The 15322-nt window shown below is 34.1% G+C and overlaps 1 protein-coding gene across 1 annotated transcript in view; it reads left to right on the top strand.

Moving 5' to 3' along the window:
• The window catches only part of LOC133172537 (uncharacterized), a 37436-nt gene extending 23870 nt beyond the window's left edge, over positions 1-13566 (top strand). Inside the window, exons 11-28 of the mRNA XM_061307448.1 lie at positions 1662-1775; positions 1869-2070; positions 2186-2278; positions 2384-2476; positions 3330-3450; positions 3676-3823; positions 4031-4133; positions 4241-4304; positions 4411-4493; positions 5091-5280; positions 6619-6758; positions 7421-7571; positions 7775-10129; positions 10294-10436; positions 11713-11809; positions 12037-12326; positions 12570-12641; positions 13109-13566. Of these exons, the coding sequence (XP_061163432.1) occupies positions 1662-1775; positions 1869-2070; positions 2186-2278; positions 2384-2476; positions 3330-3450; positions 3676-3823; positions 4031-4133; positions 4241-4304; positions 4411-4493; positions 5091-5280; positions 6619-6758; positions 7421-7571; positions 7775-10129; positions 10294-10436; positions 11713-11809; positions 12037-12326; positions 12570-12641; positions 13109-13231 (4582 nt within the window). The 3' untranslated portion in view covers positions 13232-13566. The remainder of the gene's footprint in view (positions 1-1661; positions 1776-1868; positions 2071-2185; positions 2279-2383; positions 2477-3329; positions 3451-3675; positions 3824-4030; positions 4134-4240; positions 4305-4410; positions 4494-5090; positions 5281-6618; positions 6759-7420; positions 7572-7774; positions 10130-10293; positions 10437-11712; positions 11810-12036; positions 12327-12569; positions 12642-13108) is intronic.
• The last annotated feature ends 1756 nt before the right edge of the window (positions 13567-15322 follow it).

Below are 15322 nucleotides of genomic sequence, written 5' to 3'. Positions count from 1 at the left end.
AGTGAACAATTATATGGTACATGTACAGTGGCGCCTCGTTTATCCGGACGCCTCTGTCCCCAACGAAATCATCTGGCTAAATGAATTGTCCGGATAATTGAATCACATCTCAAAAACACTTTCTAAGCATGTATATATATGCACATTCTTGTTTCAAATGTGGCAGCAAAGAAAAAAAAACTTTTAAATTATATTTTGGTTAATTGTTTTAAAAGCAGTAATTGATTAATGAAAAAATATATTAAAATATAATTTACCCCCCCCCCCCCAAAAAAAAAAATGGATGGGCAATTTTAAGCCGAGACCTCCATGTGACTTCATGGGTTGAGAAAATTTTGATCTAATATGTTGTTTTATTTTGTCATATATCATATTCATATATCATATGACAGAACTGTTCAGCATCATCATTGAAAATGTTCAAATATAAATTAACCCTGTATATCCCCCGTATATTCATTACAGGGTTACTATAAAATTAACTGAACACTGCAAGCTAACTCGAACAAAGTATTAAAAACATTCGTAAACACAAGCCATCTTCATGATTATCAATATAATTTTTTTTCTACAGACGCTAAGTTTGAATTTCGATCATTAAAAATACATTGAAAAACGTAATCAACTTCTGTACGTAACGCCAGTCTTATATGTAATGGACGTTTGTAAACGGTAGTACATTAAATAGATATGTTTCTTCAATTATGTACCTTTCTATACTGTCTTGTGGGGAAAAAAGCGTTTCAAAACGCGTTTCAAATACATTTACGTTTTTTAGAAATGGAACATCGTATTTTAAACTAACGCAATTGACATGATAAAGAGCATTACGAAATCGCTCGTTATTTATTGTTCATTTTATTTACAACTCTCCAAAATTCTCCCGATGTATATACAGTTTTGAATATGATTTTGAACGGATTATTATTTAATTAAAGCACAGTGTCAGCTAAATTCTTTGAGCTTCATAATAAAGATAAACGTGTGATTGAATTGGAGTAAACACACGCTAATTATAGACGCTATTGTTTGTAGGTAACTGCCTTTGGCCGCCTTCATACTGACTGCATGGCCAATGTTTTTACAACAATTAACACGAATGCAAGATAAGTGCGAAAATGTCGTTTCTTGAAAAATTACCGTCAGGATAAACGGGTCATTTTTCAATGAACTATTATGTTTTGTAGTAGAAATTGACCGTCCGGATATGGAACGCAAATTTCCGGATTAATGAGACAAAATAATGTGGAAAAAATCGGTTCCCAAAAAATATCGTCCGGATGGTGAAGCGTCCGGATAAACGCGGCGCCACTGTATATTTCTCAAAGACAATGACACAAAATCATAAAAATTTCTTCTCTTTGAAGATTATTGTCTTCCCTTTGATGAGGGGGATGGGGTGTAAACCCAGAATCATAGTTTTTGCAATAAGCTCATCTTCTCATAGTCATGTCTCTTCCATATTTCTAAAAAAAAAATAATATTGGCTTAGGATATTTGACATGTAGGTTGTCATGAGACAATATTTGTAATGCATAATCATGACCCACATGACCATAGCCTTTTTAAGTCGATGTGGACCAGTACTTTTCTATCTTTTAACCCAGACGAGATATTTTAATATTCTATATACATGTATAAAAGTTTGTATTATTTTCTAGGTATGCATTGACAGAGACAGGAGAAGAGCTAGCAGGGCAGCTTTATGAATTTCAGCAGAGTGTACAAAGATTCCTGAAATCAAATAAAGTTCCTCATGTTCCACAGGCAATAGAGTAATTGAAAATTTTGAAATAAATATCATAAAAAGGATATTAGATTAATTCTAAAGATTTTTTTGGAATAACAACAAATGAAATTACTCGTAGCACTGTGTGTGGGACAAGGAAGATTTGTCTTATAATTGATGAGCAGGAGAGAGATAAGGACAGGTTCCTCCAGATTGCCACAGAGAGAGGGGTGGATGTACAGTTTAGACATCTAGGGGCAGGGGATTATCTGTGGATTCTGACCCCTCCTATGGCTAGCCCCACCTTAAAGTACACTCAGCAGCAACCTACCATTGAAAAGGTTTGTAAATCTAAAAAGTTGTTTTTAATTCAGGCCATCTGATAACTTTTCTTCACAAACCTCTATAAATATAATATTCAGAATCTTGATGCACTGTCTAGAATTTGTTTTCAAGGTATTACCTTTCCTTGTTGAGAGAAAGAGCTGGGAAGATTTTAAGGACAGTATGAGGACTAAAAGATTTCAGAAACAAGTCAATCATATGCTGGTAAGGTACTAATTTTTGGCTAGATTATATAGAAATTTTTATTCTTCTATTCTTGTGCTTCTCTCAGAACCAATGTAAGTTACATACATGTATATTTGTCTCTAGAACAGTGGAGTGGAGAAGTGTTTCTACCTGATGGAGGGTTCTATAAATAGTGGGAGATACAAACCATCTGCTGAGCAGCAAAAGAATCTAAAGGTACAGTACTGACATGAGTTTATAGAAGTCCGGTGTTCATGATTTAGTTATCAATATTGTGATGTGGGGCCACTGATGTCATACTCATTATTGGAGTGTTTACCATTGACGATATCAATAGCTAACATTGTTGCATATCAGTGTCTTTTGAGTCCAATTTTGCAAGAAATAAGAAGTAAACATGTAGGTTTCTTGGTTTGTAGGGATACATGTATATAATTACATGTATATCAAAACAGATATATATGTACCGGTACATGCATTTAGTGCAAAAATAGCTTAGGCTGCTTAGCCATTTTGAACTACCATATGTTTCAATATATATAAGTATATATTACATTTTCATGTAAATTAGTTAAATGATTTGTTGAGGAACATTTGTCACACTATTACCATCTGAATGATGAAACCACAACCTCCAGCATGGTAGAACGTAGCAACAGTCGACATTGCTTGATGAGGGTTGATATTCAAAAAATGTTGACTGCGCAGAATTTATGTGGGCAAGGTTCACTGCTTTATGTATTCATATGAAACATTTATATAATAGATATTTCATGTTGTTGAGGGTAACATTGAAAATTTTTACCCCAAGAAAACCAATATAAAACCTTGGCTGTGCCTGAGTTGACAGTATTTTTCTTGGAATGAATATTTTCAATGTTTACCTCTACATACAATATTTGTATAATATTTGATGATTGAATTGAACAAGATACCTGGTAAGTTGCATAAAAGTATCTGAATTTTATTTTTATTTCTGATTGTATGACATATATATATACATGAACTTCCTTTTATATGTATCCAGTACAAGTTAAATGGTGTTTATTCATCATAAATTCATATGTAGGATTTACTTGAGAAGATTTTTCTGGATAATGGATTCTACATAAATTACACAGCTTCCTGGTACAAATCAGCTATATGGTTATTGTGGGCTACAGCACTAGCATCTGAGGCACAAAGGAAAGGTTTGTGTAGTGACAGGTTACTGATTTTCACATGTAGCATACTATTCAATATTATAGTACTTGTGTGTGTTTAAACTTTAATTTCATTTATATTCATCAATTTTGGATGATAGATTGAAAACTACTGGAACATATACATGTATTATAGACAATTCTGTAAATTTAAGATCTAATTGGTAATAAAACAAAATACATTGTAGTTATAGGAGTCATTTGTTTCATTAGGCCAGTTGACTGGACAAGGAATGACCTATGCTGAATTTACAAAGAGAACAAGTGGACAGAGCCGCATTTCTACCCTGACCAGGACAGACTACAGACGGATGGACTGGAGAACATGGGAGGCTGAACACTTTATTGATGGAATCTTTAGGTGACTTGTCAAGGCTGAAAACTTTAATATTCCTAGCAGAAGAGAAGGGTTAATATAAGTATGGTACTGAATTTTTTTTCTATTTTATTTCCCAGACCTATGCTATGGTACTGAATTGATTTAGTTAAATGTATTTTCAAGAGAGCTTAAAATTTGATGCACTTACTACATGCAGAAATGTTTGAATAATTGGAAATCTGTTTCCAGAGACAGTGTCAATGCGATTTCTCTTACTGAGTTATGTAAAAAGGACCTAGGACTTGCAGAAAGACATGTTATTAACATTCATGGTTTAGAGGCTTACAATAAGGTAACAACATTTTAAGTTGTATAATTCTAGAGAACAGAAAATCGAATTTACTACTTTTTTGCAACACCTGACAATACACATAAAAAATTGCAAATCTGATTGATTAGGGGAGGCAGACAATGTTGAACAAATGTTTAAATGAGGCTTGTGGAAATCCAAACAGAATATCAGGTGTGTTACATGTGAAATTAATTGTCAGTGGCTTGAAACAGGATGAAGTCTTTATAAAAAAAAAAATGTGAAATTGGTTCCACATTTTAGAATTCCTCTATTGCAGACATTGTAAACACAAGCCTAACTGCTCAGTTACACAACATGCTGCACTACGATGTCATGTCATGGTGGCAACTCCGACTTCAGGTATAATATAGGAAGCTGTAATAGATACTGTGACTTCATTTATTTTTGTGGGAATCAAATTTCGTAGTTTAGGCAAAAACACATTTTCATTGATATATAAATTTGTGGACACCTACATTGTATAATCTATTACTAGTAAAAAATTATATTTTGTGGATCACCTAATTTTGTGGGCTTAACCATGAAAACTATGAAATTTCGTGTTCAAGAAAAAAAGGAGGAGACTGGAGTATATTGTACTATTTCATATAGGAGTCAATTTCTGTGTATTAAAGTTGATGATAGAGTCAGGACTTGTCTAACATATATACATCTGACATGTTTTATATAATGGGTAATGATGCTACCAGTGACATTATTGTTATAGTGAGTTTTATTTTTTACAACCTCCAAGTCTGAATTGAAAGCAATGGTTTTCAAGTTATGTATATGAGAATTTACTGAGAAAATATGAACATGTATATGTACAGGTAAACTTTTGTATCTTGACGTTCTTGAATTTCATAATTACTGATAGAGATATTAACCCATAACTTTGCATACATGCATGTTGTAGTCTTTTGTTTTTGTAACGAACAGTATTTTTATGCGTTTCAGTTTACCCTTGGAGTGTACATAGTGAGAACTGAAAAGCCAGAGGATAGACAGAGAATTCAGGGGGAGATAGACTGGAGGTCAGGAGGTCAACCAGCCATAAACAGGAGACCAGGGCAACCAGGTCAGGACCACAGACCAAGGCAGCAAGAGGACAGAAATAGGAGGTCCAGGGGACATGTATTGGGTCATGGTTAGTTTATTTTCTGTTCCTGCATTGATATTGTACGGAAAACATCAAATTGCTCACAGTTTGTGCTTCTTTATTACTAAACTGCAAATCCTACAAAGATTATTATTTTAATTTTCAAATTAATTTTTACACGTTTTAAGGAATCTCTATTAAAACACTGCATACAGAGGAGTTCTGTAATGTGTCCTTTGATGTAAAATAGAATACATTGGAATCTACAGTGAATGGAACAGTTTGAAATAGATAAAAAATACTCTTATCATTATATCTGACCAAGGTACATGTAAAGTAATTGTATATACATTATTTTCATGTATTTTCCCTATGCAAGTACTAGGGGTATAACGATATACCGGTATACTGCAATACATAAAAATGGTAATGTATCATGGTACAAAAACTGCATATCTGCATATCACAATATAAAACATTTTAAGCAATTTATTGCCCCCCACTTTTGTGAAAGCAAGGGGGCATTGAATCTCATTTATCTGTCAGTCTGCCTGTAACAAAAACTTTAACCTTCATTATTACTTATGTATGAGAAAAGATAGGGTTTTCATATTTCACATTTACATTACCTGTGACAAGACCTTTTCAAATGTACTGTGATTTTTGAATGCATGACCTTGGAGTTTGACCTACTTTTCAAAATTTTTTAACATAGGTGATGACCTTTGAATGAGAGAAGATAGGGGTTCATATACTTGTGACAAGACATTTCTAAAAATACTTTGACACCATGACCTTCAGCTTGAAGCTTAAAGCTACATTTCAAAAATTTAAATGTTGGTGATAACTTTATAATGAGAGAAGACAGGGCGTTCGTAGTTGACGTGTGCATTACCTTTGACTATGTACCTTTTTAAATTTACCAAGATTTCTAATCCCTTGACCTTGAAGTTTGACTTACTTTTCAAAAAAAAAATCTACATTGCTGGTAACTTTTGAATGAGAAATGATAGAGCATTCATATAACCATGACCTATTTTTTGAATTTTGAAGTTGTATCTTTATATTTAGGATACTAAGAGGCCAAGAATCATCAATTTTTTTTACTCATTTGGGTCCTCAGATTGTGACCAATGTTTGTGGATTTCATTGGTCACCCTCATCCACAAATTTACATCTCCACGAACAATTATTTTGTCAAATATTTCATTGAATCCTCATTGAATTCAGAGTTAACCCATGAGATTATGTCTCCAAGAACCAACAAAATTTTGCATGCCCACGAGTATTGACCCTAACGAATTAAAATGTTTCCACAGTATGTGTAATTATGATCTTTTGTTTATATGCCAATATAAAGTCAAACAGCTCCACTCTTACTTGTAGGCCCAGAAAAAAGGTTTTCTAAGGAACCAGGTGAACCCAGTGTAGAATTGCCTTCAACTTCTGAAACTACAGATGCTGCTTCAGATCCCAAATTGGTGTTTGCCTCTGATTCTCAGACAGAAAACTTTATGATACAGCAGGTAAATTTAGTCTGAAGATGGGGTATGCCTTTTATATTATTGTCAAGCAATGCTCTGATCACATTCGTTGTGATCAAGAGAGTAAAGAGAGAAAGGGGTTTGAATGTTTCCATTATTTGTTTCTTTTGCATCAGAGTGAAAATACATCAATGTGTGCAGAGTTTAACAAATTAACACACCCCATGAAACGTAAACATTAACAAAAACAGAGCTTGTTCCCTGTTTACAAAAACAGTTTAAGTTTCACGGGTGTGTTCAATTTGTTAAACTCTGCACACATCAATGAGCATGGACTGACAATACTGGTGAGTTAGTTTTGCTTTCTCATATTTTTACTCTGAATTTTCTGGATTATAGTTTTAATATTTTTCAATAATACACAACAACACTTCTACTTTTCTTAAGTATTTAGGATAAAGTTTACTTTGTGAAAGTGCTAAAATGTGTCAATCAAACGCGTCCCAAAATTCATAGTTTCAATAATTTCCAGATAAAATAAGTTTTTTATACTTCAGATCTGTCTAAGCCCCTTTAAAAAGGAGTGCATAAGAAATAAGACCAGAAAATGCATTGTATGTCCGAAGAAGTCATTGCATGACATATGGGCATCCATTTTTATTTTGTATTTGACTCAGTCAGGGCACATCTGTTAACTCTTTAAGGCATTAGCTCTCAGCAAACAGGAGGATGCTGAAGAACAAAATAGAGCATTGTTTTCCTCAGCAAAACAGCCATCCACTGCACAACAATCAGCTACTAATATGTCACCAACCTCAGTTTCAAAAAGAGGCTCTAGAGGAAGTACCAGATCAGGTAAAGAATTGTAAATTTTTGTAGAAGAAAAAATCTCTTCAAGTTTCAACTTGTAATAGAAACAAGAGGAGGGGTTTATGGTAAAGGGGGGGGGGGGGGGTGTTATAGGTTCATCATAACATTTCCATTAATGAAATATGCTATGCTGAAGTTTAATTCTTTTTATTCTTATGTGCAAAAAGTATAACTAATATTTTGGACAGGGAAAAGGACCTCAACAGCAACAAAGGAGGATGAAGAGTTGGAACTTGCCATAAAGCTCAGTCTAGAAGATGCTGCAAACAAAAGAACCAGTGAAACTGTGAACAGAGAAAGCACTGACCCAGTAATGTGTGATACTAAACCTAGTTCCATGAAATCCAAACAAACCATCATTCCACTAGAACCAGACTTAAATATGGACAGCCAAGAAGAGTTGCAGTATGCTTTAGAGTTAAGTAAGAAAACAGCAGCTGTCACAGAAGAGAAAGATGATATCCTTATTCACAGTGATCATGATGATGATCAGCAGGAACCTACAGAACACAGAGAGCAATTGCTGCCTTCTCACCTGAATAGAGATAACTCAGAAGTACAATATGGAAAAATCAATCCTATAGATAAACCTGTTTGTGGAGATGAGAAGGTGACAGCAGAGAGCAGTGAAGATGAGGCTCTGAAGCAAGCTCTTGAATTAAGTGTAAAGCAAAATCCACATATAATAGACAAAAAATCAATTTCTTCACAATTAGATAAATCTATGTTTTCTCCATTCAAAAATCAGTCCATAGAAAGTCCAGTTTTAAGTCTCAGTGATCAAGGAGATAAGGATCTTGAGTTAGCTATCCAACTCAGTTTACATTCAAACAGTAACCTTGGTCAACTTACTGAGGGAGGCTGCATATCAGAAAATGAAAATGATGTGATAGAGATAGAGGACTCTCAAGAAATTTTTGTGGATCATTCAAAGGGGACACAGAAGGAAAAAGACTTCAAAGAAAATGACTACCGGTATATTGTATTGGATGACTCTCAAGAAGAACCAGCAGAGAATATGGATTTTAACACAGTCACATGTATGACAAATGATTTTATAAAATCAAATAATCTAGAAACAGACTCTAATCAGATGATTGCTGAGAAAGAAGTTGAAAAAAATGGAGGATGTTTAGCACCAGACACTCAGATTGAGAAAGAACAAATGGATGAGGAAGATCCTCTTGTTGTACCAGAGACTGTGATCAAGGCTGAAACGACTTCTGTCTCTCTACATTCTAATGGATCAACACTGGAGCCAGAGCCTTTCCAACTAAATGTGGTACAGAACAGTCAAAACAAAATGGTTGATAGCAATACCTATACAGTGGATGCAAAAACATCAAAGGGAGATGTAATGAGCAACAATGAAAATTCTGTGATATTAAATAAAACACCTATCACAGAATCTGAAGAGGCTGAAAATGATGACTTGGACGTCATCCCACCCTCTCCAACAAGCAGTCAAAAATCTAGTTTATCCATCAAAGTATCTAAAACTATCCCAGAAGAATCAACTTCTGAAGGAGAAAATGTGAAAATTAGAGACAAGACACAAAAAGATGAGGTTAATGAAAAACATGATCAGAACAGTGATGGAGACTCTCAAGATTTTTACTGTACAGCTTTGGTGCTTCCACCTTTGTCTCCATACAATGACAACAATGAATCTCCTTGTAATTTATTACAGGGAAAGAGGCATCATACTTCAGGATCTGATGAGAATTATTTGCCACATTCAGTGAAAGTGAAGCAAGAAAAGGTGGACTTGATAGAGAGTACCATAAAAAATGAAGAAATTGTGATGGACAGTCAGACTCTAGAGGACAGTCAGGAAGAATTACCTAAATATGACTGGATAAAAGAATCTCCTGTTAAAATGGATCAAATTACTGTTCAGGTTGTCTCACCTTTGAAAAAGGGAAGTAACTCCACCTCAGATACTGTCAAAAGAATTAATTTGAGTCAAGGATCAACATCTAACATCAATATAAATATTCACATTGGACACATTGAAAAAACTAGTCAGTTAAGTTTAAAAGATAGTGTTATTTGTGATGATGAAGAATATGCAAAACGTTTACAAAGGGATCTGGATGAAGAATATGAACTGTCAAAACAGAGAAACGAACATGTACCTGTGAAGATGGAGACAAGATCTATCAAAAAGGAAGTTAAAAGCCCCCAAAAGTTTGTGAATGATGCATGCAGTGGGAGACTTGTAGATGATTTTCATGATGTTGATGCTGCAATTGCTCAAAGTTTGCATGAAGAGTTAAACAGTCCTGCACCAAAGAGGGATAAGGAATTACTACTACAAGATGAGAAAATTGCAAAACAACTTAATGAAGAATGGAATAAACTAAGCAGTGTTGGTAGAAAAGATGGAGCCCACGATCCTAGAGTGGTGGAAGATGAGGAGTTAGTAAGAAGCTTACAGAGCATTGAGAAGGAGAGTCAGGAGGACAGATACCAACAGATTCAGAGAGATGAGGACCTGGCACGTCAGCTTTTGGAGTCAGGTGATAACTACAGATCAACAGGTAAAATTGTGATTTTAATATATACATGTATTTATACATACTTTTATCCACCAGTCCCCTGAATTTTAAAGTAAACTTTCCAAACAATTGTTAGGGGTAAATGACCAGCACATGACAAAAGTTAAAGCATGTACAGTAATTGCTTTTTTATTTCTTTTGTAAAGGAATGAAAATTTCATCTGCAAAGAAAAGGAAAGGTCTTCTAATAAATGACAGCCCTCCTAAAGAGAAAATTTCTAGAAATGAATCGTGGAGAAAGAACCTGTTTAATGAAAATCTGAAGTCAAAGGGAGACAGTTTGAAACAAGTATTAATTAAGATCATTTTGAGCCCATGAGAGTCAAAGGCTTATGTAAGCTGTTCTGATCAAAGATTGTCCTGTGTTTGTCAGTCATGTTGTCTAAACTTTCAGAATTTTAATGTTTCTCTAGAACAATTCAACCAAAATTGTTTCAAAACATCCTTGGATGAAGTGCTCCACTCAAAGGGGAGATAATTAGGAAATTATGAAAATTGGGTGAGATCATTTGAAAACTTAGTACCGGGGTATATGAAAGATTCTTGATGAAATGCAGTTTTACATTTGTTTAAACTATGACCCCATGAATTTATTTAGGAAAATATATGCAAGTCTTCTCTTGTTGAATAGTAGAGACTTAATAATTTAGTGTTAATTAATAGTCAAGTATACTTACAAGATATTTGTTCTAAACATGACACATGAGTTAGAAGGGGCCAGAATACAGGGTCAGTAATTTACATTGAATGTACATCTTACGGAAGAGCAGGACCACGTATAGTCATTTTAAAGTGCAAGCATGCTCATGTAGTGTTGATTCAATTCTGTTTTAATCTTAGTCCCCAGGAAAAAGTTGGGGCCTTAATGGGGGTCAGTGTACATTTGAAAATGCTTTTAAAAAAAAGATTAATATTGAATATAAATATTCCCATGTAGTGTATATAAAAGTTGTTCAAATCATGGCCCCAAGAGGAAGAAGAGTAACTTATCAGCCACAATATTGACCAAAGTTCTTCATAAAGATACATTGAAAAGATTCTTTGAAATCTTTTTCAAAAAAAGACTGATTGATTGATAATAACATCTTTGTGCAATGTTGGTACGGATTTGTGCTTGACAAGCCCCCAGAAGTTAGGTACAGATTTTTACAGAGAATACTACTGACTTCTTAAGAACAAGGCTACAGTTATTAAATTGATACAGTATCAAGTCTCAGTACACTGTAAATTAAAACTGTTAAATCATGAAGAGAGGGAGGTTTACAGCCACAACAGAAAGGTCTTGTATATCTATACATTGATAAATAGATAAAATTCTAGCTATATGAGATTTAATAAGAAAATGTTACTTTGGAAAGCATTATGACCCATGTGACTTTTGTAAATTCTAAGTGTTTTTGATCTGAATATACATAATTTACTTCCTCAGTTACATCATGTATCTATTCTGAAATATTCTTGTTATATCATCACCTAAAGATGATGAAAAAGAGATTGAACAGTAATGAAGAGTTACAGTAGAAGTTTCACTTTCAAAAACAGAATCATTATTGTATCAATTGTAGCTTCAAGAGATAAGACGAGAACAGAGTGAGAGATTCTTAAAGGAAAAATCAGGATTTACTGGCATTAGCTCACTGAGCAGATCACCATGGAGTCCTGGTAAAAACAAAAACATATTGTTTATACTCTATATACTCATATACATTGAACAGATATCAAAATTGTACATATAACTTATTCATTTTTTTGTTCTGCTCATTATTTTGAGATATGCAGATGTACTGATACATTGCCATGTGAATGACTTCATTGGAAATCTAGCCTTTGATTGCACCAGTGTTATAAAGTTTAAAATTTATTTCAAATTTATTATTTATTACTTTTAGTGGAAACCAAACATGTTAAAACACCTCTCTGTCACAGTTCTTCAATGGTTCAAGATTCTATAGACCCTGGGGCAAGGAATTGGACTTCATCCACCTTCCTAAGCAGAAAATCCAGTGAAATCCACTCCTCTAGTAGTGGAGATCAAGGGGAGGATGAAAAGCCTTTAATGGGAACTCAATCAGAAGCCCTGTCAAAGTCTAAGTGTGGGAACTGTGGAGAGATAGGGCACACCAGAAAGTGGGTCAACTGTCCACGATATTACTCACACGAAGAAAGTCTTAGGAGACAGGTGTGTCGATTTGTGAGGGTTGAGCAAATGAATGCTGCTTTGCAGAACTAACTTAGAAATAGATAAAAAGAAATTTTTATTAAACCATTGCAGGAAGTAAAATTTGTATTAAATAAAAAAAAATCAAACTAATGAATATGTGTGGTAAACTTTAATAGTAATTATAATGAAAGTTTTAAAGAATTAGATGTACATGTAGTTGATTCATGTACCTGTATATACATGTACATGTTTATTCTTCAGGAACAACAGGCTAAGGCTAGGGAAAGGATTGAAGCCAGAGAAAGGGAGGAAACTCAAGCCAAGCAGGACTTGGTATGCAATGTTTTTTGAAAGTTTACAATTATTATCAATGTACAGATATGTGTAGCACAAGAGAAAACTTTATCTGTTCAGACATAGTGATAATACCTTAAAATTGTTCATTGTTGTTAATGATTGTAAGTACATATTGAAGGATGTGTATTGCACTGCTACTATTTTGACATGTTGGAGACAAAATTTCAAGGGTCTAAATTCAAATGGATTACTGTGGAATCATTAAAATTCATGGGGGCCAATTTTTGTGGATTGCTTTAATTTTACAGAATTGTGGGGACATGATTTCGTGTATTCTCTTATACCTACAGAAGGAAATATGACTTTAAACCATAGTTTATTAATGCGTTGAGGATATTAATTGGAGAATGAGAGGTTCCGACGAATTCCACAAAAATTTAGCTACCAAGAAATCTAATGATTCCACAGTAGTCCAGTGTTAGCTTAGAATATCTTTTTTTCAGGAACATCATCAAAGAGCATTAAAAGATATTGCAATTCAGATACAGGAGGAACAAAAAGGATTGGAAAAGACAATCAAAAGATTAGATAAGAAGAAAAAGCAAAGAGAAAATAGGCACCATTGAACCATGGAATTTGATGTTGATATGGCAGATTTTTATTCTTCAAAATATTTGTACTTTGTCAAGTTAATCCGATAGAAAAGTGTTTGTTCATGCATGGGAAAGATGAACAGATATGTGTAAATTTTATAGGTCATCCTAGTCTATGCATTAAAAAGATGAGGCAATAAAATTCATTGAAAGGTTGATTGATATAATTTTGTTAAAGGCCAATGTTTCAAGCATTGCTTTGTGATTATTTTGTTTTATACAAAAGAAAATATCAGATTTTTTTCAGTATTGTTAATTTTTTTATTGTTAATAGATTTTAGTGCTCCTTTTATTTTGTATTAGTTAATTGCATACAGTCAGTATTAAAATTTCGTATTGTTAAAAGTTTGAATTTTTTTTATAAACAAGGGCTCAAAATAAATAATTAATGGCCTATTGGTCTGGTGGCAGTAAAATTTGGATTTGGACTAGTGCTTTGTAGAGAGCATGTGCCCTTGGGACCAGTGATTATTTTATGCATTTCAAAATTCATTCAAGATTGAGTTAACTTAGACAGATTTGTAGTCCAAGCTTCAATTCCTTGTTTTGTTAGGTTGAACTGTTAAGAAATAATGAAATGTAAATTCAATATCGAAGATATTTGTAAGAACAAGTTCTCTTGATCAGAATACTCTTATTCTTAATGTGTCGCCGTGGTGAAAAAAGTATGAAAAGTAGAAGTATTATAAAATGAGAAATATGTGCAGTAAAGATTAAGGATCACAATCTGAAAATGGCACATTTGTGACCTTTTGACCTTGGAGTTTGACCTACTTTGAGAAACTTTAACCTTGGCCATAACTTTGGAATGGTTGGTGTTAGGTCTTTCTTACTTGACGTTTATTTCTTGTACCAAGACCTTTTTAGGTACCAATATTTTTTACCTCTTCGATCTTAGAGTTTGACTTGCATTTGAGAACAGCAAACCCATTATTAGTCATATTAATTCAAAAGCATCCTTAGGTGGTATAGATTCAAGTTTGTTCAAATCGCCCCCCGCCCCCCCCCCCCCCCCCAATCACTTCAATATTTTTATATTTAAACTTTTCAGTACTGAACTGATTTCTGCTTTTCCTAGCCAAAGTGCTCAGGTGAGCAATGTGGCCCATAGGCCTCTTGTCACACAAATTTTGTCTTTTTTAACCCCCTGTTCTAAGTTAATCTTTGACCCTGCAATTCAGATGTGTTCAGGTGTGTTAATTCTCTTGCTCACTTGCCACTTCTGTAGCAAGTAAGAAACTGAAAATTCTATGTAATACTTTAAAATCTTAAAGAGTCTAACATTTCTAATGTTTTCTGCTGCCAGCCCCCCCCCCCCCCCCCCACCACCACCAAAAAAGGATTTTAGATTGCTGTGATATTTAATGTTTGTCTCTCTTAATTTGCATCGGTTTGTCCGCCGCCTAGGCGGGATCACTCTCGACACAAGTCAACCTGCTACATGTATATCTAAGAAAAAAAGTGTAACTTTGAGGGCGAGACAGCTCTTTGACAATGGATGGATACAGGGATATCTCGGTCATGAGGGCGAGAGACAGGTTGTCTCACCTGCTCCAACACGCCTGTATCAGGTCTGGTATAAGATATATATATATATACTAGACTTTGACCCGTGCGTGCACGGGTTGACATTGTTATGAATGCATCCATGTGCATATCGGACATTTACAAAATAGATACATCGACACATTCATATATTGTAAGGTACTTTTGAAATAAACAATGAATGTGAATATAATTCTGCTTTTTTTTTTTTCTTTTTTTCTTTGGCAAAATTGTTGCGTAACAGTGTAGCGCAGAATGGGTTTGACCCCCAGTTAGCTATAAATCAAGTCTTGAGTTCGAATCACGCCGGAGCTTACATAAATTTCACCTTTCCAAACTTTAATAAAAGAAATTATGGATATTTATTGAAAATATGACAACAACAAAGAGTTGAGCACTGCTGATACATATCAAGCAAAGTAATGAAAATGAAGAAATGTGTTTAGCTGGTATTTTTACACGATTAGTTATTAAACTAAAGGTGTAAAAAATTTTTGTAACAATTTTAACACTGCAGGT

Source organism: Saccostrea echinata, unplaced genomic scaffold, assembly GCF_033153115.1.
Source record: "Saccostrea echinata isolate AGI-Se365-2 ecotype Australia unplaced genomic scaffold, CSIRO_AGI_Sech_v1 ptg000054l, whole genome shotgun sequence".
Classification (NCBI taxonomy): domain Eukaryota; kingdom Metazoa; phylum Mollusca; class Bivalvia; order Ostreida; family Ostreidae; genus Saccostrea; species Saccostrea echinata.
The sequence above is the reverse complement of the archived record's forward strand: the minus strand, read 5'-3'. Positions and strand labels throughout refer to the sequence as shown.